The sequence below is a fragment of the Myotis myotis genome, unplaced genomic scaffold (genome assembly GCF_014108235.1).
Source record: "Myotis myotis isolate mMyoMyo1 unplaced genomic scaffold, mMyoMyo1.p scaffold_m19_p_8, whole genome shotgun sequence".
In the NCBI taxonomy this organism is placed as follows: Eukaryota; Metazoa; Chordata; class Mammalia; order Chiroptera; family Vespertilionidae; genus Myotis; species Myotis myotis.
Window position 1 is genome coordinate 37,270,130 of NW_023416390.1, and position 26,803 is coordinate 37,296,932.

Genomic DNA, 26,803 nt, shown 5'->3' on the forward strand with positions numbered 1-26,803 from the left:
CCCCAACTTTCTGCTTTTCTTTAGAGCGTATACGAATATCACACACACACACATATTCTATGTATGTGCGTGCAAAAATAAATTGCTTAGTTTTACTCACTTGCTAACTTTATAAAAGCGATGTGCTACGTGTATATATTGTGGGATGTTCTCTGGTTCATACCAAACTGATTATCCTCAAAATAACCCACCCATCCTCCCTCACTGTTTCCTCTGGGATTTCCTGAAATCCAAGTCCAGCAAGAATTTTGTAATTTCAGTGAGGCAGTAACAGTTCCAGCGATAAACGGAAAGTTCCCAAAGATTAAAATTTAAAACCACTTAGAGGAATTGACTCTTTTTTTTTTTTTTTTTACAGGTGTATGGGTTGAACTGTGTCCCCAAAAGATATGTTCAAGCCCTAACCTTCAGTACCTGTGAATGTGACCTTATTTGGAAATAGAGTCTTGGCAGATGTAATCAAGTTCAGATGAGGTCATACTGAATTACCTCAAAGTTGGCAGCTCAAACCAACACAAATTTATCTTTTACAATTCTGGGTGCCAGAAATCTGAAATGAGTTTTATGGGACTAATTTCAAGGTGTCAGCAAGACTGGTGTTTTCTGGTGGCTCCAGGAGAGAATGTTTTCTTGCCTTTTCTAATTTCTGGAGGCTAACCATATTTCCTGGCTCTTAGAGGCTCTGTCCTCCCCCTTCAAAGCCAGCTGAGTAGCATCTATGTCTCTGACACTGCTTCTCTCTATTTCTGTCATCACATGGCCTCCTTGTGAGTAAAATCTTCCTCTGCTTCCCTCTTAGAAGGACATTATTAGTAATTACATTTAGAGCCTACTCATACAATCCAGGATAATCTTACATTCCAATGTCTAGTGGTGGTGATTAAGTAAATAATCACATCATAAATGAGCCTTTGCTGTGTAAGCAAACATTCATAAAGGATCCAGAGGTTAGCATGGGAACATCTTTTGAGGGCTATCATTCAGCCCACCACACCCAGCAATTCCCTTTTTAGAATTAAGGTCGCAAGAAAGGTTCACCAATGAAGGAATTTCTATATAAATGTTTATCTAGCCAAGCAAAAGAACCTTTTAAAAAGGTTTAGTTGCTTGGAGTGTTGTCTCATGCACCAAGAAGGTTGTGGGTTCGATCCCTGGGCAGGGCACCTCCTCAGCCATGTGAGGACACAGCAACACGACTACCATATGTGAACCAGGAAGCCGGCTCTCGCCAGACACCAAATCTGCTGGTGCCTTGATGTTGGACTTCCCAGCCTCCAGACTCTGAGAAATAAATTTCTGTTGTTTATAAGTCACCCAGTCTGTGGTATTCCATTATAACAGCCCAAACAGACTGAGGCAGGAGGGTAGGAATGTCCAAAATATACAAATCCACTAATTGTAATTTGCATTATCTGATCTCTATAAATAATGACCAAAGCTATGTCTTTATAAATTAAAATAAATATTATATTTGGAAACATGTTTTTTCCTAATCATTTTATTACAGTAAACAACTGGCAGAAAGGGGGCAGCCAAATACCAAAAGAAGCATCAGTTTAGCTGCTGATTCGCCTGTTATCTTTTACTCAATTAAATGGTTCTTATTACTGAAAGTGAAAAAGTAACATCAAAACTTATATAACCTGGGGAGGAATGCATCAATTTTTTTTTCTTTCATCCTCCCTCCCTTCTAATAAGCAATTTTTTGAATGCCTACTATAGGATACACCTGGTATAGATAAACATCACAGTAAATGATGTTTATCTATACCAAAATCCTCATGGGAGCCCAAGTTTTGATGAGGAAAACAATAAAATAAGTATATAGAATTTTGGTGATAATTAGGGCTATGCCATATATAAAACAAGAAAACTGGATAAAAATGTTAGAGATGGGAGCAATTTTAAACAAGGTGATTAGAGAAGGCTTTACTAAGAAGGTAACACTTGATGTTTCTGGGGGAAAGTGTCCCAGGTAGAGGGAACAGCAGATAATGAAGTGGAACCTTGATTATGCATTTTCAAGGAATGCACAGCCAAGAGGCCAGTTTGGTTCAAACAGGGAGAGCGAGGGAGAAAGCAGTGGGCAATGAGTAGGTCAGAGAAGTAATGATGTGTGAAGTGGGAGGTGGGTGCTGGATGATGTCTGACTTATCTCAATGATGTCATGGTTAGAATTTTCAAGTAGTTTAACTTGAGAATAATTCAGCATCTTCTCCTGACTTAAAATACTAGGATGTTCTATTGTATTTTCAATGCCTATTTATCCACTGTAATGCCAATGATAATATCTTACTTTAGCTTTTCATTTCTTAAAGTGGCTGGAGCAAATAAATCTTTATAGAACTTAAACATTTATATTGCAAAGTGTATAATTTTGTGTCCTGTCAACAGATACTTGAACCCAGAATATGACAACAGTTGTTAAATCTTTTAAAACAAATAACCTCAAAGAAATAAAAGTATTAAGGGAAAATAATACAATTTATTATTTTATTAAAGTATTTCAATACCTGGGAACAATAAAGAGTACATTATAAATACAGCTACAAAATAAGTCAAGCTTCACTTGAAATAGAAAAGTTTACGTTATTTTAAAAGTATATCAATGGAAACAACCACAAATTTGTTAACTGCAAATGCCATTGTATGTATTGCAAGAATATAAAACTTCAAAATCTTCTGGTTTAAATTCTTAAATAACTATTGGGTGATTAAAGATGTTCAGGATCCTTTGTGCAGAAAAATCAACTTTGAAAAATATGTTGCTTTCAGAGAGAGGAAGGGAGAGGGAGAGAGAGAGAAACATCAATGAGAGAGAATCATTGATTGGCTGCCTCCTGCACTGGGGACCAAGCCCGCAACCCAGGCATGAGCCCTGACCGGAATCCAACCATGACCTGGTTCATGGGTCCATGCTCAACCACTAAGCCACACAGGCCAAGCTGCAATAACAATTTTCAAATACTATACTCCATATCCTCTGAAATCTTTTAGTTAATATAATGGTCTAAATTTTGTCCAAAGGAACTTAAGAAAAAGATTTCTTCAGTTTTCCAAAATTTTAAATATTTAGTGGTTTTCAGTTCAAACTATGTGACATCACAAACTTATATTAAAGCACAAAGTCAGCAAAACATTCAAAAAATATTAACTTAAAATAAACAGAATTTTATCATATATCCCAGTACCATTTTTCTGCTCATCTTTCTCAAGTTGCTAGGAAGGCTCTATTATTTCTTTCCAATGTTTAAAAACAAATGATACTTTCATTTCCTCTTTCCTTTAAAAAATGGTAGAAAATTCTATTTTAAAATAGAGGTTAAAACTCCTTAAAATATTATTCCCTTTCCTTCAAAACAGATCTATATTTGTTATACATTTTTAAATGTATAATACATGAGATAAAGAATTATAATGGTAACATTCTTTTTTATAAATGATCAGGTGTGACAGAGTGACTTATATCCATAGGAAACACAATAAACATACTATATACATATTTCCCATCACTGCCTTCCATAGTACCCCTAATTTAAAAGAGTGAGTTACATTTGTTGATCTATTTTAGATATAGCAAACTACCATCATTTAAGATAAAATAAAACAGATGCTCAAAACACTTCTATAGATGATACAGAAGATATGAGCTTGCACCATAACCAGATCACTACAGGCAACAGCTAAGCACACAAAATACAGACATAAGTAATACACTACGCATTATGAACCAGTTCTGTTCAGGCTTCAGGTTACAACATTTAATGGCTGAAAACTAAATAGCACCTAGCAAAAGAAAATGTGTTTAAATAAATGTTTTCATGTGAATGGAAAAGGTTCACCCTGCAAACCCTCAACAATACTGACTACAGAGACATCAGTCTCATACTTAAGAGGATTCTGTCTGCCTTGGTTGGCTTCAGACAACTCACTGTAGGTTGATTACATTTATACTGCTTCTCAACAGAAACAGAGTTCATAGTTTTGCACGTGATAGCATCTTATCAAGCTATAAGCAATCTCGAAACATAATTTGCATTTATCACGTCTGTTTGCTCCTGGCAGCACAGGAAGGCCTACTTTCTCAAATGCACAGCTGTGCTCAATGAGCACTTTCCAACTCACATATGGCAGTATACTAGCTCTCTAGAATATGTATTTAAGAAGAGCCGACTTTCTTAATAAAATCTTAATGGCTATGATATTTTCTAAGTCATGAAAGGTTGCTTGAAAGCTATTGAATAAATCATTTTATAATTATATTAATTTTAAGTACATTTTATTTTGAATAAGTCAAAGAATATCTTTAAGCAAATTTATAATGTGGAGGTGAGCCTTTTCAATATGGAGACTTTATTTATTTATTTTTTTAATATTTTATTGATTTTTTACAGAGAGGAAGGGAGAGAAATAGAGAGTCAGAAACATCGATGAGAGAGAAACATCGACCAGCCGCCTCCTGCACATCCCCCACCGGGGATGTGCCCGCAACCCAGGTACATGCCCTTGACTGGAATCGAACCTGGGACCTTTCAGTCCGCAGGCCGACGCTCTATCCACTGAGCCAAACCGGTTTCGGCGAGACTTTATTTTTTAAAAACAAACCATTCAAAGCCTCTGGCCAGAGGTAACATTATAAATAATTTTAGGCTTTCTAACAATATATTTAAAATTTCTTATAAAGCCATAATCCTTGTTTCCTTAAAATACGTTATCTAGTAGGATATTGAACTAAAAAACAGATCATTGAACAAATGACAACTAAAAAACAAATTTTCAGTACAAAATGTTTTTCCACAGATCTAAGAAGATAAAAAAATTATGCCTGGGACCCAAAAAACAGAATGCTAGGGACCCAAGATGAAAAACACACAATGCAAGAGACTAGATCACCTAATTAAAGAACCATAAGCTCACAATAATGTAAGAGAAAAAATCTACACAAAAACATAAATAAATGCAGGGTATATAATTAAATTTTAAAAATCAAAATAAAAAGTGGGTACAAAAGGACATAAAAATTTTGTGAATACTGTAACCACTATGTAAATATTGTGTAAACCTTCACATTTTGGTTACCACTTTTGGAAGGTTTACAGTATTGGTTGTTGTTTTTTTTAATATATATATTTTTATTGATTTCAGAGAAGAAGGAAGAGATAGAAACATCAATGGTGAGAGAGAATCACTGATTGGCTGCCTCCTGCCCGCCCCCTACTGGGAATTGAGCCGGCAACCCGGGCATGTGCCCTTAACTGGAATTGAACCTGGAACCCTTCAGTCTGCAGGCCGATGCTCTATCTACTGAGCCAAACCAGCTAGGGCACGATATTGGTTTTTAATCTTAAATTATTTATGAAGAAATTTATCTCCTTCTGAAATGGTAAGTCAAGTAGCATTTCAAGTTTTTTCCTTCCTGGATACAGTTGCTGGAATAGAAAAGTCTTAATCACTGATTTAACCTTTCCATGCTCTAACACAGATTTTTAAATTTAAGCATTTTTTCTTCTACAGAAATCAATTATTGGTAATACATTGTTATTCTCCCTTAGCAAATCAAATAAGCATTTAATCACACTTAATATCAAAGAAAACATGATATAATTTAAAAAATTATTTATATGCTATCTCAGGACAATCAATTGACCTTCATTTTCACAAAAAAAAAAAAAAAAAGAGAAAAGGAAGTTTTTATTAGTCTACAAAAAGGGGAAAGGTGGTTATAGAAGCCAATTCAGAAACTAGTTGTCCATCATCTGCTAGAATGTAACTCATGAACTGTTGTCTCCTTCTAATTCCTGTATTTTGTCAGACTTATTGCTTTCTTTGCCCTCTTGGTATGTACGGAGCTGTTCCATGAAGCCAGCATTTGGACATATGGAAGGCCTTGCATTTTTCACCAAAGAAAGAGCAGTGGCAAATGAGATTTCTTCAGAATTCATCAGGAAGCCTATCACAATTGCAGCTGCCCTGGAAACCCCTGCATTGCAATGGACTAGAACCACTCCATCCTGCAATAAAAATCAAACAAAACTCTTCATTATTAATTTAAGAAAGGTTATTAAATCAGTAGTACATTCTTATACTATTAAAAATTATAAAAAACCAGAGGCCCGGTACACCTATTTGTACACATTGAAAGGAAATCAATTAGAAGGTGGCTGGCGGGGCAGTGCTGGGGTCAATTATCAAAATACAATTCATTGTAAGGAAAGAATGGAAAAACTAATCAATCGATCAACCAACACCTCCTCTTTCCAACTGCTAGGATTGAAGTGCTTTGATGAGGTCTTTGGAATTCTGAAACAGTATCCTTTGTTAAACTGAAATAATCCAGTAAAGTACACATACAAGCTTAATGAAGAAAACATAATCATAAACTAAACAGAAAGCCTGAGATATTCCATGTACACAGAGTGTTCCCATAAAGATGGTGGCATTAGTTTGGAAATCTCTGTGTAAAATGATCAGCAAGGAAAACAATTTTCTACCTTTAGATATATTCTGGAGGGAAGTTGGACAGCAGTCTGGTGATTGCGGGGGGGGGGGGGGTTGAGGTGTAGGAGGATATAGGGGGGATAAATGGTAATGGAAAATATTAAAAATTAAAAAAATAAGCTAAACTTATGATGTAGTAAAATGACACAAATAGCTCATGACAATGTGAAGTAGAAAAGGTAACTAGACACCAGCATGAGGTCAATAAATGAATAACGTTTCAAGTAGCTTGAAAATGATACTTTGTAAGTGAAAAGAGACACAGTGTAAGACCAATGCTGATGGGGGTAATATTGCATTAATAATGAATGTGATAGATCTGATGGAACACCACTGATACAGGTTGGCTTGTTTCAGGCTTTTAAAAGGTTAATGTTCTGAATGAAATGTAGTGAACTGTGGGACACACTACAGAACTAGACATTTTAGTTACTTAATTTCCTGATTCTTCTTTTGGTAAAAGATTGAAACAGAGGAAGGGGGAAAAAACAAAACTTAGAACTAAAAACTCTCTACCCAAAGCATATATTAGCAATACTATGTTTATAGCTCATTGACTTAGTTTACTTTTGCAAAGCAGTTTTCTCAGATTCATAAATCCGTTGCAAAATTCCTTGCCTAGATCTGTCGTAACAAATTTGCAAGTGCATCTCATTTCAAGAAATCCAAGTGACCCACAACAAAATTAGTTAATATTTTGAAAATCCTCATATCAAAAACACAATTTCAATTGTTTTCTTATCCTATATAATAAAAGGCTAATATGCAAATCGACTGAACGGTGGAACAACTGGTCGCTATGATGCACACTGATCCCAGGGGACAGACGCTCAATGCAGGAGCTGCCCCCTGGTGGTCAGTGTGCTCCCACAGGGGGAGCACTGCTCGGCCAGAAGCTGAGCTCACAGGCTGGTGAGTGCAGTGGCAGTGGCAGGAGCCTCTCCCACCTCTGCGGCAGCACTAAGGATGTTCAACTGACCACTTAGGCCTGCTCCCCAAGGGCTCCTGGACTGCGAGAGGGCACAGGCCAGGCTGCGGGACCCCCCTCTCCCAACCCCCCAGTGCACGAATTTCATGCACCAGGCCTCTAGTGTGTATATATATTTAAGTCATTTCCAGATATTAACTTTTTGTACAAGAAAAGCAAAACACAAATATTCACTATACACATATGAAACTTTTGTCACTTTGTACAATAGTTCATTTTGATGAGACTAAAGATATTTTAAAATCATAGTGTAATAATATCTGATAAAAACTTTCAAATGAACTTTTTAAAAAATATGTTTTTATTGATTTGAGAGAGAGACAGAAAGGGAGAGGAGGGAGAAAGGGATGGAAAAGGCAGAAAGGAGATCATTAGACAAAATTCAATTAAACTGGAGTCTAATGTTAACTGTCATTAATAATCAGGTGTTCCTGGAGAGTTAGCTTTTCTCTGTAAGTGTTTCTACATTCCCATCTACTCATCTCACATAAAGTTTGTAAGAATTACATGCTGATTAAAAATGATGTGATTTCAGTCGAATTATGGGTAACAACCAAAGCAGAAGCCCAGCCTGTCAGCGTGTTGACTTGGATCCAGTACCAAGATCTAAGTATTATACCATTAGTTGGTCTTCTATAGCCAGACACCCAATGAACAGCTTCTTATCAGCATTTTCATACAATCTCAGAAAAGCAATACCCATTCAGTCCTTAGAGCACCCTAAAATTCTATTGTTAAAATGCACAGATTCACAATCCCTACTGTGGCCACAAAAATAAATGCATATTAATTTTCATAAATACATTAACAGGACTAGAGCTACCTCTATCCTACAGTCCACTTGAGTAGCTTACAAATTGATCAGTGGCAGGTGGGTTATACACTGTCTGAGGAAATCTAAGTACATATATACACGGGTATAGGAAGAGGAGAAATTAATTTTAAAAATGAATATAACATTGAGAAAAGAGCAATTAGAGAACTAAATAGTTTTAAGAATTCATGAAATATTGTTGAAGAGGAGATTTCATAATGGTTCTTTACATACTCACTACAAATAGAATAAAAACTAAGTAATGGACCCATATTTTAAAATTTCTGCTTCTGAAGAACTTTGGATCTAAACCAAACTTACCTTCATTTTTGCTTGTTCAATAAATTCAAAACATTCTGGAAAATAAGACAGGATATTGGTTTCGGGCAGATCCAGTATAGAAATGCTCTTATATATAAAGTCACTGAGGAAAGCATTTTCAACTCCATATGCAACATTGAGAATATGAGTCACCTTAAAGAGGGGAAAAAAAAAAGGATGATTTTTTAAAATTCTCATGAAGTAGGTTAATTAAAAAGAGGCTGGGATGTTGAGATTGTAACAAGAATACACAATTTAAGCATGAAGTGTACTTAATATTTCCTCAAGAAAGCCTGATCTGATGTTTCATCCCTCACCGAGGTGCTATTTCTATATATTTTCATAACACTCTCTACTTTTCCCATTATAACCCTTACCTCTTAGAGACTGTTCGTCTCCTTCACTGTATTGGAAACTCCACCAGGGTAGGGAGAATGTTTAGCTTACTCACTATTATTATTATTTCTTTAAATTTAAATTCTTTTTTAAAAAATATATTTTATTGATTTTTTACAGAGAGGAAGGGAGAGGGAGAGAGAGTTAGAAACATCGATGAGAGAGAAACATAGATCGGCTGGGGATGTGCCCGCAGCCAAGGTACATGCCCTTGACCGGAATTGAATCTGGGACCCTTCAGTCCGCAGGTCGACGCTCTATCCACTGAGCCAAACCGGTTAGGGCAAAATTTAAATTCTTTATTATTTAAAGTATTACATGAGTCTCCTATTTCCCCCATTGACCTCTCCCCGGCCACCCCCACCCCCAAATATATTTATATTGATTTCAGAGAGGAAGGGAGAGAGATAAAAACATCAATGATGTGAGAGAATCACTGATCGGCTGCCTCCTGCAAGCCCCCCGGCTAGGGATTGAGCCCACAACCCAGGCATGTGCCCTTGACCGGAACCAAATGCAGCATCCTTCCGTCCACAGGCCGACGCTCTACCCAGTGAGCCAAACTGGCAAGGGCGCTTACTCACTATTATAAGTAAGCACTGTGAATGAGCAGTGACCTTGGCACAGAAAGTACTTAAAATATTTGTTTAATCAGACAATGGATGTCCACATAAAAAACTTAAGAGACTTGTGTCAGCAGCACAAACTTCCCTTTTGATAATTATTTCCTCTTTGTAAGTACATGGTTCTCCAGTGTGGATGCACATTAGAATCACCTGGTGAGCTTTTAAAAAATATCAAACCCAAAGGCTCTGATGAATTAGTGTGGGTGAAACATGGGATGGCTATGACAGATTTTCTTTCAAATGGTTCACATAAGCAACCTCCTACTCCATATATGCATTCAAGCCCCTTTCCTAGAGCCCACCAAGCATATGGAAGGAGCCATGGAAAGTCCTTTAAGAGAATCCAAAGGCTACACAGACAAGACAAATTAGTCACTGTTTCTTGTCCTAACATGCTTGGCATTGTATTTGTTATTTCTTAGCATATGTCTTAGTTTCTAAAATAAATAAATAAATACATAAAAAATAAAAAAATAAGAAAATCTTTTTATTGATTTCAGAGAGGAAGGGAGAGGAAGAGAGAGGTAGAAATATCAATGATGAGAATCATTGATCAGCTGCCTCCTCCATACCCCCTACTGGGGATCAAGCCCAAAACCCAGGCATGTGCCCTGACTGGGAATCGAACCATGACTTCCTGGTTCATTGGTCGACACTCAACCACTGAGCCATACCAGTCAGGCTGCATCTTAGTTTCAGAGAGGAAAGAGGAGGGAGAGGTAGAATCATTGATCAGCTGCCTCCTGCAAGCCCCCTACTGGGAAATCGAACCTGAAACCCAGGCACGTGCTCTGACCAAGAATCCAACCATGACTTCTTGGTTCATGAGTTGATGCTCAACCACTGAGCAACACCGGCCAGGCAAGAGCAACTGGAGGGTGGAACAAAGTGATTTGGGAGAGGCAGGGAGTATCGAAAAGAATGCTACCCTGCCTCTCACCCATGAAGTAAATGAGTGCTAGGCCCCTTTCTAGGTTCAGGAGATACAGACATGAGCAAGGAGTAAGACCCTTGCTCTTAAAAGAAGATTTTGAGATGAGAATACATTCTTTGAAAGAATTCAAATGAGGCAATGCGGCGAGTTGGGAGGCGGCAACATGAGTCAGGGTAGGCCTTTCTGAAGGTATTACTTTTCAACTGAGACCTTATGACAGAGTAGGCCATACTTAGTTCAGGGCAAAGGGACTGCAAGTTCAGTAGTCTATTCCTTCTGGTCCCATAACACTTTGTCTCCTATAGCTCTTCACACCTCTGCTTTGTATTACTATCCTCAGTAAACATATATATATATATATATATATTTTTTTTACCTTGTGCTTTTTCAGTGTATCCAGGTCATGAGCAGCATCTTGTGACCCTATAAGAAATAAGTCATATCACCTTGAACATGAACATAATCATCCTGACTTTTTATCCAATTTTTGCAACAATTCTGTTATTTATTTATTTATTTACTAGAGGCCCGGTGCAGAAAAATTTGAGCACTGGCGGGGGGGTGGGGGGGGTGTCCCTCAGCCCGGCCTGTGCCCTCTCGCAGTCTAGGACCCCTCGGGAGATAAAGACCTGCTGGCTTGGGCCCGCTCCTGGGTGGCAGAGGGCAGGCCCAAACCCTAGGTGTCTGCCCCGCAGCTCCTGGTCGGGCTCAGAGCAGGGCCGATTGGGGAGTTGGGGCGCTGCCCCCTGTCATGCACAGAGCAGGGCGGATCAGGAAGTTGCGATGCCACCCTCAGTCACGCTCAGGGTAGGGCCGATTGGGGGGTTGGGGCGCCACCCCGTCACGCACAGAGCAGGGTGGATCAGGGGGTTGTGGTGCCACCCGTCACATACAGAGCCGGCCGATCAGGGGGTTGGGGCGCTGCCCCCTGTCACACACAGAGCAGGGCTGATCAGGAGGTTGTGATGCCACCCTCAGTCACGCTCAGGGTAGGGCTGATCAGGGGGTTGGGGAGCTCCCCCCTGTCATGCACAGAGCAGGGCCGATCAGGGGGTTGGGGAGCTCCCCCCTGTCATGCACAGAGCAGGGCCGATCAGGAGGTGGTGATGCCACCCTCAGTCACGTTCAGGGTAGGGCCGATTGGGGGGTTGGGGCGCTGCCCCCTGTCACACTCAAGGCAGGGTCGATGGGGAGGTTGGGGCGCCACCCCCTGTCACCCACAGAGCAGGGCCGATCAGGGAGTTGGGGCACTCCCCCCTGTCACACTCAGGGCAGGGCCAATGGGGAGGTTGCAGCTCCACCCCGTCACACACAGAGCAGGGCCCATGGGGGGGTTGGGGCGCCGCACGCTGTCACACACAGAGCAGGGCCAATCAGGGGGTTGGGGTGCCTTCCCCAGTCACGAACAGAGCAGAGCAGATAGGGAGGTTGTGGCCCTGCCCCCTGTCACACACAGAGTGGCAGGGCGATAAGGGGGTTTGGGCGCTGCCCCCGTCACGCTGCTCCAGGGGCCAGGAGGCCTCGTGGCTCTGCTGATCCCAGTGCTGGGAGGCATATTACCCTTTTAGTATATAGGATAGAGGCCTGGTGCACAGGTGGGGGCCAGCTGGTTTGCCCTGAAGGGTGTCCCGGATCAGGGTGGGGGTCCCCACTGGGGTGCCTGGCCAGCCTGGGTGAGGGGATGATGGCTGTTTGCAGGTGGTCACACCCCCTTCAGGGTGAGGGTCCCCACTGGGGTGCCTGGCCAGTCTGGGTGAAGGGCTGAGGGCCGTTTTCAGGCTGGCAGGTGACTGAAGCTCCCAACCTCTCCTTTTTCCTTTTTTTTTATTCTGGGATTTATTTACGTTCTATGGCTGTCACTGGATCTGAGAGCCGGATTTAGCTCTGAGACCTCGGCTGCTGAAAGCAGGTTTCTGGGCTTTGTTTACCTTCTGTATTTGAAACTTTGTTGCGACTCCAGCTCTGAGATCCCTGCCGGCTGAAAGCAGGTTTCTGGGGTTTTGTTTAGCTTCTATATTTGTAACAATGTTTCTTAGAGAGCAGCTGAGAGGCCGGCAGCGGCAGGCAGGGAACGGGGAACATTGGCTTCCTCCGTCACTGGAGCAAGCAAGCCTCCTGTTCATGTCAGTAGCCTGGCTGCCGGCCACTATCTTGGTTGGCAGTTAATTTGCATATCGCCCTGATTAGCCAATGGGAAGGGTAGCAAAGTTACGGCTAATTACCATGTTTCTCTTTTATTATATAGGATTTATTTATTTTAAAAACAACAACTTGGGAGGACCTCATTCCAACTTTCTGAAAGACAATTTGGTGATAGCTATAAAAATATTCATCTGTGTATACGCTTGGACTGTGATTTCCCACTTCTAGGAATTTGTCCTAAAAGTTCTGGATGTTACAAAGATCAGCTATCAGGATGTTCATCATAGTATTGTTTGTGATACCACAAAAATAAAACAAACAACCCAATAATAGGCTGTTTTTAATCTAGGTTTTTTTTTTAAAAAAAATCCAGTAATACGGATTGGGTTAAATAAAAGATGGTTCAATTGTGTAGTGAAATATAAACAGATATTAGATAGGGCATGGAAATATATTCCCAGTATATGAGGTAATAAAAGCAAGTTATAATATACCATCATCCATTTTTGTAATAACAAAAAATATGTATGCTTAAAATGGGACAGGAAGTATATAGAACAAAATGTTAAAAGTGGGGTTACAGGTGATTTTTTTCTTCTTTCTGCTCATTTGTATTTTTTACAAAAAAATATTTGTTTAGAAATTTAAAAAAAGAATATCTTTAAAAAGACTTAGTACCAGCTGGTTTGGGAACACCCAGTAGATTAAAGCAAGCACTGCTGGTCTATGGAATTCCACCCACATTCTGTGCACCACTAGCACTGTACCCTTTTACAGTTTCTTCCTGTCAAAGTTGCTTTCCAGATTTCCCACACTTGGAAAAGGACTCTAGTTAATAAGCAAATTCTTACAAGTGAATAACTCATTAAAATTAAGTGAAAAAATATATACAATGAAAAAATAGGATATTTATTATTCAAATATATACTTTCCTGAATTAGGTTTTATTTCCATAAATAATGTTTTTCTTACCTTACCTAATGGGGAAATCTGCCAGCTTCTATGACATGGTTTTAGGTAGCTGAAAGGCCAGTAAGTGGGCTGGTTGGTCAATATTCTCTTGGTAATACAAAGTTCACAGGCTCCTCACTGAGCTTTATTTTGCTTAAAAGTTAGCCTATCAAAATATTAACATTTGTTAAAGCTGAATGGTGGATACACAACTGCCTGTTATAGTATTGTCTGAAATTTTCTATGCATTTGAAATAGTCCATAATTTAAAAAATTCTCAGCTCTCTATCAGAAGTCCTTACCATCTCTAGAGGGGGGAAATGGGATGAAAAAATTTAATTGAAATATGATGGTTTAACATGTATTCATTTTTTAAATAATAATTCTACTTTGACAAGTCCTTACAAAAAAGAAAGAGAGAAAGAAACATGCACTAGAAATTCTTTCCTATTTTCACCCTAAACTGTCATTATTATATTTATCAAAGCTGGATACTTTGATCATTTCCATTACACACACACACACACACACACACACACACACACACACCAAAAGGAACAGCTATTATATTTCAGAGTTGTCTGCCATATTTTGAAAGTGACTTCCAGAATATAAGTATGTTGATACAAATTTAGTATCCTTTTTTAAAATATATTTTTTTTATTGATTTCAGAGAGAAAGTGAATGTGGGTGAGAGAAAAACACCAATGATGAGAGAGAATCATTGATTGGCTGCCTCCTGCATGCCCCACACTGGGGATCGAGCCTAAAACCTGGGCATATGCCCTGATCGGGAACTGACTAACTGAGCCACACCAGCTAGGACAAAATTTTCGACTTTTACAAATGAAGTTCAATTGAAGAAAAGTCCTTTAAAAAGTTGTAAAAATATAATCTGCAAAGCCTAGGACAAAAATTCTCACTAACATCTTTTAGCAACCTGTCAGATAGTTCAAGGGCCTATGTGAGATTTTTGAAAGGTAGAAGCTTGTTTGAATTTCGGAACTAACTGTAAAAGACAGTTTATATTTTTAAAAGACAGAATATATTTTAAACTTATATTTTAGAAAGACAGATTATATTTTATACAAATATATGCATTATAGTTAGCTCTCCATTGTCTTTATTCTCCACCAAAAACAAAAGTTAATTGGCAGGTAGTGCTGGATTGGAGTTGTCTAGTTTTGAAGAGGTGAAAGAAGCTGTTGGAGGCAACTTAGAAACAACCCCCATCTCCAAAAAGAAACCTAGTCTGGTCAGAAACAACCCCTGCATCATTCATGCGGAAGAACTTTAGATTTAACCATCCAAGGTCCCTCAGGAATGAGGCACTTGTAACTAAGCAGGAAAAGGTCCTGTTTCCTCTCAGAAGACAGGAGGTTGTGCCTGATGAAAAAATCCCATTTCCTGGTTCAGAGAGGGGACCACATAAGGTACCAGTTTCACAAGCCCCTCCAGAACTCTCCCAGGATCCTGGGAAGGATCCCAATGCCAATATGAGAAGACTACCTTGATTGTACCCTTGGATACGTCTAGATAAAAAGTATCAATAAGCAAAATTTAAAATTCTCCAATAATGTTAAACCATTATTACTATAATGGAAGCCAAATAACTGAAAAATGTGCCTGGATATATATCCTTTCGTAGGTGTGCAAGTCCTGGGTGAAGTTTCCAGACTAGCTATATAAACCCACTTAATTTTTCACTGCTGCACAAACTAGTTGGAGATATTTATTTGGTGAATTTAAAGATAGCTCATGTAACAATTCATACAATACACAACACAATCACAACTCATATGTATACTGCAATTGGTTTGTTTCAAAAATCGTCCACACACAAACAGATACACGTACAACACAAAAGCCCTTTTACAACAACCTCAGAACAACCCTATGAGATAAGCAGATACTGTTACTTCAGCTTTACAGATGGCGTTTAGGAGGACCAGAGAGGATAAATGACTGGCACTAGTTCATCTAGTTAAGTTAGAGGCACAGCAGGGCTGAAAAGCTGGACTCCCTGAGGCAGTCTTCTATGTTCACAGAGAGCAGGAGTCAGTCAGACTTGAGCTTGATGTCCAGCTATTAAATACTAGTGTTTTAACCTTGTGCAGGCTACTTAACTGATCTTAAATCCAGATCCCATCTGTAAAATGGAGCTGATGATCACTACTTCAGAGTTTTTAAAAGGAGTGAGATGCTGTGTGTATCTGGCTATTTCTAACTCCCAGTCCAGTGCTTTCACTCCACAATGGCTTGGCTGCATAAAAATTGACAAATTATTAATCTTTCTAATTCTTAATTTCTCTATTCATAAATGAAAAAGAATTCAAACTAACTTGAAAAAATTGTTGACTATTTTTTAAGACGATTGTACCATATTCTTGCCAAGCTAACAAGTTTATACATTTATAACTGTGCTTCATTTGTTATTTGTGGACTAATCTTTGTATAGAAAAATCAGTATTTTCCATAATGCAAAAAGTCATAAAACCATCAGACTCATAGCTATAAAATAAAGTCCACCTTTTCCTTCACATTCTATAAACAGCCACCATGGACAGATGTTGTCACAGGAAGCATGCCTTCCTCATGGTTTGTAACAGCAGAGCAGGCAAGCAAGCACTTGACTATTTCAAGTACTATTCTATAACTTTAGGTTCAAACTTGAAGTTTTTCCTAATAAAAGCATTTTTTTCATTTGATTTTTAAAAACTATATCCTTTTATAATAATACCCCCCTCTACATTAATGTGTTATTCTCCAGAGTTAGAAAAACAGGAAGAAAGTTTTTCCTAAAATTCAAATACCAGGTGCTATGTGCTACTAGAATCTATACTTTCTATGGGGGCAGAAACTTCTCTAGGTAGCTGAGGGAAGTCCCGTGTCCAAAAAAGGAAACCTTTTAACTTTTTCGGCAGGACAGCTGATAATACAAACTATCAATCTATTAAGGTAAATAATGATAACATAATATGACCAAAGGACTCAATGACAAATCGATATACTCACCCAGGAGCAACCATGGCTTAATAACGCCAACTTGCAGGTCCAAGCTAAGATCCTGCACATAACCACAACCACCCCCACTGCTCGGCTCTACTTCTTCCACAACATGAATTCTGGCATCTTTCCACGTTTCTATAATTTTCTTTCCAGTTAGCGTTGTCACCCTGGTGCATTGCTTCCTGAGATTATTCCGGGAGAATGCTTTAATTTCCTGGTTAAGGGAGTGCATTACATGAGCGGTGACTAGGAACAAATACAAGCAAACCCAGCCAGCACAGAGAAGGGCTGAACTGCTTGTCCCTTGGAGCTCAGGTAACGAATGCAGCCCCGGGAGTGCACAGCCCTCCAGGTGACCAGGCAGCATCACCCGGGAGACTGACACTTCCGGCTCCTTTTCCCCGGCGCCTCGATGTAAGACAAACTGTGATTGGCCTTTGAGAAGCGGGCGCCGATTGGATGCCCGTGTCAACGGAAAGCCTGCGTTTTTCCTTGTCGGTTCAAGGAATCCGCTAGTGTTCTCTTGTTGCTGCTGTTTAAAGCTAGCTTAATTAGTCACGCAGAATGGCAAAATGTAAGACTTCATTAGAGAGAGGGCTGGTATTTCGAGCTCTTTAAAAGCAGTGATTTTTCGATCTAGGTGGGCGGGTGTCTCTTGTAGTGAATGATAGGGGTTGACCTGGGTATTGCGCCCGCTTTACAGTGCAAACCTCCCTGCTTTTAGGCTAATGGGGGGGGGGGTGGCTCCAGGAGACATTCAAAGTTATTTCTCACTCTCTGTCCTTCATACTTCCTTTTGTTGCTGTTACTGCCCAGAGGAACGTTTACTACATTAAAAACTATTCGTGAAATAACAATTTAAATCTGCGAAGATATTTTTATTTAAAGTTTTTAAATTGTTTCTGTATGCAGATTGACAAGAGCTTACACATGTATTTTCTGACTTCCCTCCTACATTTTCACCATCAGTAAAATTGCCGAAGAGCCTTTTATGTAGTAAATATATACACACACTGTAAGAAGCATTGCAGCAAGGCCTTCCACAGAGTTGCAGAAATTCAAGCTTGCATACATCCACATTTACAAAAACAATTATAGAATGATGATTCTGATTGCAAAAGGATGATTTTTTTTTTTTTCTGCAAAAGAAATCACAAGATTCCTTTGGAATTTGCCTTTCCCCACATTGGATTTAATGAAAACATTCTCCAACACTACACATGAAAATTTTTGTTGGGTTGAAAATCTCTAATGTAAAAATAAAATAAAACAAATTTCTCCCGATTGAAAAGAATGATATATCAATCAGCCCGGGCTATCTACGGGGCACACGCTAAAATGATGAATTGAACAATTTATTTGCATAATTTAAACAATCACAGGTTCATAAAAAACAACTCTAACCACAAATCACTCCATATGTTTATAATAAATGAAAAAAATGATGACCAACTATTGAGCTAGGCATTGTAATTATAAGTAATTTTTATGTTTTTTTTTAAATTAAATCTTTATTGTTCAGATTATTACATTTGTTCCACTTTTTCCCCCCATAACTCCCCTCCTCCCAGTTCCCGCCCCACCCTCCGCCCTCACTCCCCATCCACTGTACTCATCCATAGGTGCACGATTTTTGTCCAGTCTCTTCCCGCATCTCCCACACCCCTTTCCCCCCCAAGAATAGTCAGTCCATTCCCTTTCTATGTCCCTGATTCTATTATGATCACCAGATTATTTATTCACTTGATTCTTAGATTCACTTGTTGATAGATGCATGTTTGTTGTTCATAATTTGTATCTTTACCTTTTTCTTCTTCTTCCTCTTCTTAAAGGATACCTTTCAGCATTTCATATAATACTGGTTTGGTGGTGATGAACTCCTTTAGCTTTTCCTTATCTGTGAAGCTCTTTATCTGACCTTCAGTTCTGAATGATAGCTTTGCTGGATAAAGTAATCTTGGTTGTAGGTTCTTGGTATTCATCACTTTGAATATTTCTTGCCACTCCCTTCTGGCCTGCAAAGTTTCTGTTGAGAAATCAGCTGACAGTCGTATGGGTATTCCCTTGTAGGTAACTGAGTTTCTTTCTCTTGCTGCTTTTAAGATTCTCTCTTTGTCTTTTGCTCTTGGCATTTTAATTATGATGTGCCTTGGTGTGGTCCTCTTTGGATTCCTTTTGTTTGGGGTTCTCTGTGCTTCCTGGACCTGTAAGTCTATTTCTTTCACCAGGTGGGGGAAGTTTTCTGTCATTATTTCTTCAAATAGGTTTTCAATATCTTGGTCTCTCCCATCTTCTGGCACCCCTATAATTCTGATGTTGGTACGCTTGAAGCTGTCCCAGAGGCTCCTTACACTATCTTCGTATTTTCGGATTCTTTTTTCATTTTGCTTTTCCAGTTGGGTGTTTTTTGCTTCTTCGCATTTCAAATCTTTGCCTTGATTCTTGTGCTCCTCTGGTCTGCTGTTGGGAGTCTGTATAGTATTCGTTATTTCAGTCCGTGTATGCTTAATTTCTAGTTGGTTCTTTATCATAACATCGAGGGTCTCATTAGATTTCTTGAGGATCTCACTACATTTACCGGCGGCTTCTAGACAGTTCTTAAGAGACCTTAAAAGTGTGGTTCTGAACTCAATATCCTCCATTGACAGTTTTGTCCTGTTTCTTTGTCTCCACATTTTTTTATGCTTTCTTGGTGCACCCCCTAGTGTTCTTTGTGTGCAGTCTTGTTGTAGTTAAGCCTTGATTGTTGTCGGCAATACCGGGGGTCAGTAATTTTTAGATTGTCAGTGTTATCCATCTGGTGTTTAATGATGCTGTATATACATTATTCCATTACATCTCACACAAGCCTATTATGTATTTACTATTATAATCATCTACATTTTACAACTGAGAAAATTCAGATGCAGAGAGAGCAAATAACATATCCTACATTACCCTGCTCATAAGTTTATAACCACAAATAATGCCTAGGTTTGTTCCAGTCCAATGCCTTAGCTCTTATTTACTGTGGAATACTGTTCTGCTCCCAAAATAATTGTAGTTAACAAATACTTATTGAGCACATACTAAATGCCAGGCACTGTTATAGTCACTGGGGATATGGCAGTGAATAAAAACAAAATCTTGTCTTTTTTTAAAAAAAATGTATTTTTATTGATTTCAGAGAGGAAGGGAGAGGGAGAGAGAGATAGAAACATCAATGATGAGAGAGAGAATCATTGATCGGCTGCCTCCTGCACACCCCCTACTGGGGATCAAGCCCGAAACCAGGCATATGCCCTGACCAGGAATTGAACCGGTGACCTCTTGGTTCCTGGGTCAACTCTCAACCGCTGAGCCACACCCGGCTGGGCGAATAATCTTGTCTTTTGTGGAGTTTATGTCCAAGTGGAGGTGGTAGTTGGACAGACGGTGAGTGTGTATGTGTGTGTGTGTGTGTGTGTGTGTGCGCACGCATCCACATTAAGTCATGATTTAAGTGCTAAAAAAGAAAAACTGAAATAAGGGAACAGACTGAAGGGGCAGTGTGCTATTTGCTACAGATTAGTGAGAGAAGGCCCCTCTGATGAAACAAATTTTGAGCAGATACCTGAGTAAAATGAAGGAGCCAACCCTGTAGATATCTGTGGGGAAGAACTTTGCAGACGGAAGAAATAGCAAGTGTTGGAGATAGGAGTATACTGGTGAGAGGTAGGAGAAGGGGAAGTTCAAGAAACTTCCAGGTCCCTAATGTGGCTTGTGGGGGTGAGTGAAGGGAAGGGTGGTAGGAGATGAGGTCAGAGAGAAATGATAAAGACTCTGGGTTTATTCTGAGTGAGATGGGAAACAACTGGAAGAAAATGGGTAGCATGGATCCTGTGTTGTACCACCCAGATACTCCCTGTTGTCTGGGAGTGCTTTTGGCTCGCAGAGGGATGCCTTGTATGAGGTTGTGCCCTTCGCAGGAGAGGCCACATGCATGAATGATTGATGAGGGAGCATAAAGGCCTGGCCATCTTAGCCCAACTTGAAGCAGCTCTGAGGGCCATTCTGAACCTCATTCAGCACAGCTAGGAATGAACCTGAGGAGGGGAGGTGAAGGATTAAAGAAAACAGACAAGAGAATACAGTTGGGACCAGGTGGATCACTGTGCCTGGATGAGGAAACAGTGACACAGCCTGTAAGACGAAGCTTTATTTTATACTCAGATCACACAAAGCAAAACAAGGGCAAGATGTTTACAATGTTCTTGCCAGTTTCAAATCTGCTTCTTTCCTGTTGTTGCCATTCTCTGAACTCTATCAAGCCTTGTTTTGGCAGCACTTGCTGCACCACCACCCCCATCCCCCGACTGCCCCTGGCAGCCCACATCCCTTAGCTACCTAGGCCTCAGGGTCCGACTATAAGGTAAAGCTTACAACCATAGCAGTTTGGCTATAATTGTGCTGGGAGGGCTTTGCCCTCCAAGCTGGGACTTGTATGTGGCTTTGCCACAAGTTAGTCCAAGGCTTGATCCTGTCCAAACACTGTAGCCACTCTCCACACCACTCTAGTTCTAAAGTCCAACATGTGGTTGGCCAAGCCTGTCATTGGGCCCGTATAACCTCCTGAATTCTCCGTTTGACCAATCCAGACCCTCTCCTCCTTTCCACATATATTGATCCCAAGGACACTCCTTAAAATAGTTCTACATGCTAAATTCTACTTCAGTCTGCTTCCAGGGAAATCCAATCGATGACAAGTGACATGATACTATGCTTATGCTGCTGAAAGATCTTTCTGGCTGCTGTGAGGAGATGGGGTAAAATGGAAGCAGAGAGACTTGTTAAAAGGTACTACAATGGCCAAGATGGAAAATGACAGTGACTTGAGCTAGAAAGGCAGCAGAGGGGAAGTAACCGGTAATCATATTCCAGATACATGAGAACCAAGACAATAGGATTTATTAGTAGACTGATGAGATAGATTAGGATATTTCCAAAGTTTTTTGGCCTAAGCAACTAAAGAGTAGATTTGTCATTTGCCAAGAAAGGGATGATGTGGAGATGAAAAGTTCAGTTTGGGACATGTTGAGTTTAATATGCCTATTATTCAACCAAAAGGAGATGCCAAGTGGGCAGCTGCACATATGAATCTGGACTTCATAGTAGAGATCTCTGCTAGAGATAAAAATTTTGTCGTAATCAGCTTAAAGCTGCCATTTAAAACCACGAGCCTGAATGAGATGATCTAGTTCTGAAGGTTGATAGAGAAGCCCAATGTGTGCCCTCATTCAGGGGTGAGGAAGATGAGGAGGATTCAGCAAAGAAGACTAAGAAGAAGTCCAGGAGATAGGAAAGAGAGGTCTAAGAGTACAAATAAAGAAAGTGTTTCAAGGAGGACAGTGTGATCAGCTGTGTCATATGCTGCTAATAGTGTTGAGTAAGATGAAAACTGAACCTCCCAGTAAGAACTGATTCTATGTCCCAGCATTATACAAACACTATCGGATTCGATCCTCATGACAACCCCACAAAGGAGGTAATATCTTCTACATTTTTGAAGAGAAGGACATTTTATTTGAAACTTAAGGACCTAGCATTTGGCCACAGAGCTTGCATTTGTTTGTTAGATTCTACTAATAAGGAAAGTTGAACAGAGTTCCTCTTACTCAAAAGCCCATGCTTTTAGTACCACATCACTCTATAGAAGATGTTGCATATTGATCACTGCAGTCCTTGCTGGTAATACTAACATGCCTGCAGTAGCATCAGGCACTAATACACTGATTCTCTTCATTGATTCTATCCAACTCAACTCTTCATTTTACAGAAGAGGAACCAAGGTCCAGAGAAGTAAACCAATTTGCCTAAGTCACATCACTCATTACACATAGTGAAGTAGAACAAGTGCTAAATATTGAATCAAGTTGACTTGTATGCTTTTCCAAAAAGCCCTTTAAGGGCAAAACTTCTTTACACATAGCTTGCCTGGATACAGAGGGATTGGGAGAAGCATCACGCTCAGGCCTGGAGTCCTGATAGAGAAGAAAGAAGAGGCTAAAGTTATGAGACCCAGGTCAGAGGGAGCAGGCAGCATTCCATCCATGGAGGAAGCATTGCTTATGCTGGGACATTATTGATAAAGGGTTGTCTTGAAAGAGGGGGCACATCCTTACAAGGGCTAAGGGACCCTAGATCTGGGGAAAATGGGAAGTGAAGTGAATACAGCCAGGAATATGTTCCCATGCCACCACCCCCACACATTTTTCTAACAGATTTAGAGTGTCTATGCCAAGTACTATGCTAGTCATTTTCCAAGTGCCACTTCTAATCCTCGCAAAAATCCCACTTTGAGATTAACTGATTGAAATGCAAAAGCTAGTAAACAGTGGGTCCTGGATTGAACCTCAGGTTAGTTGGATCCCAATGCTTATTTTTATTCCATTATGATACACATTCTGACATCTTACATAATAAAATCATCATAGGAGAGAGTAATCTTCATTAATTCAGATATGACTTATATGGGTAAAAACATAAATAATCAAACATATACTTTACATTAAAAATTTTGGCTTGCGTTAACAGTCTCAATTCTGTACCTCACTGAAAATATGCAGACACAGCCTGAAATGAATACAGAAAAAACCAAACTTCTCTCATGATTATAGTACTGCTGCTGTGTAAACTTTTAAAAGACATTTTCAAAAAATTAGTTCAATTAAAGCAAATGTGAATGCAGATTTATGAATACAATGCCTCATATGAATTTGTTACTGAAAAGTTTTGATTATACAACTTTTTTTTGTTTATATATGCATGGTTATGGGAATAATAAAAAAGTAAAAAAAAAACAGAAGCAGACACTTTCTATATTTCCTTCCAAATATTAATTATTTGCATGTCTGTAAGTGATATTTAAGGATCTCACATGGCCCAAAACAAGTGAGATCTTTTCAAAACCTGGAGAAAGACAGCTTAGGACATAATTCAGAAATTTTGAGTTCTATCCTTTATGATATACATTTTTTAAAATAAGTAGTTTCCATATATTTGTCTAATTCTTTTTTCATCTTTTCTACCTTCTCTCAAAAAGCAAATCATTTTTGTTTTATTTTCTTAAATTAGTAACGTGCTAGATAGGTGGGTTACCTTTATTTCAGTCACTTCTGTGGTTCAAAACCATATAACTAGGAAATAAATCAACCAGCAAGCACTTATGGAGTATCTACAGTGAGCTTCATACTCGATTAAAGGCTGCAACGATGCCCCTCAGAATGGTATTTTATGGAATTTAAGAACATAAGGCATACCATTATTTTATGTACCACAAAGAAAGAAGAAATACTGCCAATTAAACTATTACAATGTTTACGACATCATTGATTATAAGATGCAGCTTGGCTTCAAGGAAGTTAATCATATTGAAAAATGCATTTCAGAATTAATAAAATTTAATAATAACTAAAAATAGATTCTGGTTTCCAAGAGCTTACAATTCCATTTGGGAGTGGGGAAAATCAATCAAGAAAAAATAAATCAGAAAATAAGAAAAACAGTATGAGCAAAAGCATAGAAATAAAAAAATCATATTTGGGGAAACTTCTTAGCTGTAAAGAAAGTACATGTAGGGAATAAAATTTACACAGTATACTTTCTCCTCTTGTTCGAAAAATTGAAAAAGTCCACTATTGAAAAGTGAACAAAAAAAGTAAAATAAGTAAAACCAAATTAATTTTATCAGAATATATACCTTCGTGATCACCTGAAAGTGGCCAGTCTTTTGGGAATTTAAGAAACTTAAAATGTTTATTTATTGAAGGAAAGGAAAAGGCAAAGAAAGGAAAGAAAACAAAATAAAGAAAAAGAAATTACCTAGCTAGATAGACTGAAAGAGGAAGGGGGAGAAAGACTAGCCAAATAACTATGCCCAATATTATTGAACTAGAGGCCCAGTGCACAAAATTTGTGCATGGGTAGGGTCCCAGGTCTGGCCAGCGATCAGGGCCAATTGGGGCCTTCCTGCTGCTGGTCAGGGCCTTCCTTTGTTCTGCGCCACCCCCTGGTAGTCAGTGCACGTCATAGCGAGCAATCGAACTCCTGGTCTCTTGGTCAAACTCCTGAGGAGACACTTTGATTATTAGCCTTTTATATATATAGATACTTTGGGAAAAATAACTCGAGAACTTTTTTTGTGATATACTCTAGATTTGTTTTCATTTTTACTTTCTTATTTTTATATTTCTACTTTAAAGAGCAGGGATGTCTAAGATGTTCTTGTCATTTATTTTTCAAGGTCAAGTATATTATTAGTCTTTAAGCTTAATTCAGACTACTTTACAATGTTTTTTTTTTAAGCGTTTTTTTATATCACTGTACAGTATTACTTTATTTTATTTTATTTTTTTAAATATATTTTATTGATTTTTTACAGAGAGGAAGGGAGAAGGATAGGGAGTTGGAAACATTGATCAGCTGCCTCCTGCACACTCCCCACTGGGGATGTGCCCGCAACCAAGGTACACGTCCTTGACTGGAATCAAACCCGGGACCCTTGAGTCTGCAGGCCGACGCTCTATCCACTGAGCAAAACCAGTCAGGGCGATACAGTATTACTTTAAAAATGTCTAGGGGTTTCAGGTTCTACCACCATCAAAGATCAGCACTGCATGGAATTTTATTATTATTTTACAAAAAGAGGAGAACAATATAATTTCAGTGTGCATGTGTGCATAGACTCATGTTCATCTATGTGTGTATATGGCTATTTATGTCTTGGTAGCATAGATGACTCTAATTCAAAAGCTTTAGAGTCACACAACATGTGCTCATCTCCATGGTAACCATTTCTAAGATAAATGCATTTCTGAACAATGATCCCAAAATAGTCTGTTACCCGTTTTTGTAGATTTCCATTGTAGCAGCAAAAAATAAATTTGAAAACCTTAATCCATTTCTTAACCAACAAAATTAGAGATAACAAACATATATCCAAACCTGCAGAGAAATTATGGTTAAGTGCAATGAAAATTTCTTTAATGCACTAAAGATTTTATTCCATCTGATTTTTATCTTATTGGATTATCTATATTTATTGCTTCTCCTGCAACTTTTTGGCATCCTACATTTTAGCCATTTATCCCTTATGAGATTTCTTTCCTATAAAATGAAGAGGAAGAAATGATCTCCCAGGTCTTTCTTAGCTCTAAAATGTTATGATTTTATGATCTCTCTACTCAACTTGAACCATTATGAGAATGTGAGCTTGGGGAATTAAAAACAATTGAAACCTCAGTCAGGCAATCTTTCCCCTTACTAAGTTAGATCAAAGAGAATTTTAAAACTATTTACCACTCCTATAAATTGAAAATATTTTGGTCTTTTTGTTTTCTTTATTAATGTTGGCTATGAGCCTTTAGAATATCTCAATTTTCTAAAATGAGGACAAATTGAAAGGGGTTCTTATATTGGGGAAATCCTTTCTGTAGTTTTGAAGATGCTCATTTTGCACATCTCCTCTGTTGCAGTTTTAGTGTCAGAATCCTCTAAGGGATGGGGAAAGTGTGCCCCTCAAATGGACTGGGCTAGAACATGTTTTAATGGAGAGGATGGTAAAAAGCAGGGCTGATTCTACCCAACCCTTCTCAGTTCTTGGGAAGTGGAAGGCTGATGGCTTGGATTTTAATATCTTGGCTACTTTCTGTACCACAACAACCTCTGGGGCCATTAAATTCTCTATGCTCCAAGATTTATAAGGATAAAGAGGAGGTAGTTTCCCTAAATTTATTCCGAGCCGGCTTAGGCTGATTTGTGACACCATTCTTTTCCTTTGAGAGCAATCCTTACTTTAGACCCAAATCCTTTAAAATTCATTTCCTGCCTTGGGAATATCACATCTTCTCTCACAGCATATCTGAATGCTGACAAGTCCTCCTGCTCTGGGAAATTTCTTCTTTCTCTTATCTGTGCAGAGGTGCTCCTAACAGTGCACCCTGCCCAGGCCTCCAAGACCATCACTGTTATTCTTGTCCAAACCTAGACTCACTCCCAAATATACTAACTCCTCTTATGCCTACCAATCTAATCCATGCTAACAAAAGAAAAGGAGAGGCTGGAGAATTTGCATCTACCTTTAGGATACAAGTACATTTTGAAAGCAG

At 39.0% G+C, this 26,803-nt stretch overlaps 1 protein-coding gene across 1 annotated transcript; it reads right to left on the bottom strand.

Annotated features, from left to right (window-relative positions):
• Positions 1 to 5,675: 5,675 nt before the first annotated feature.
• On the bottom strand, positions 5,676 to 17,075 carry DUSP19 (dual specificity phosphatase 19). Its single transcript, XM_036320830.1, has 4 exons — positions 16,686 to 17,075; positions 10,954 to 11,000; positions 8,622 to 8,774; positions 5,676 to 6,011 (listed from the first exon to the last, which is right to left on the bottom strand). The coding sequence occupies exons 1-4, from the start codon at positions 17,044 to 17,046 to the stop codon at positions 5,772 to 5,774; spliced, it is 801 nt and encodes a 266-aa protein (XP_036176723.1). The 5' UTR covers positions 17,047 to 17,075; the 3' UTR covers positions 5,676 to 5,771.
• Positions 17,076 to 26,803: the final 9,728 nt, after the last annotated feature.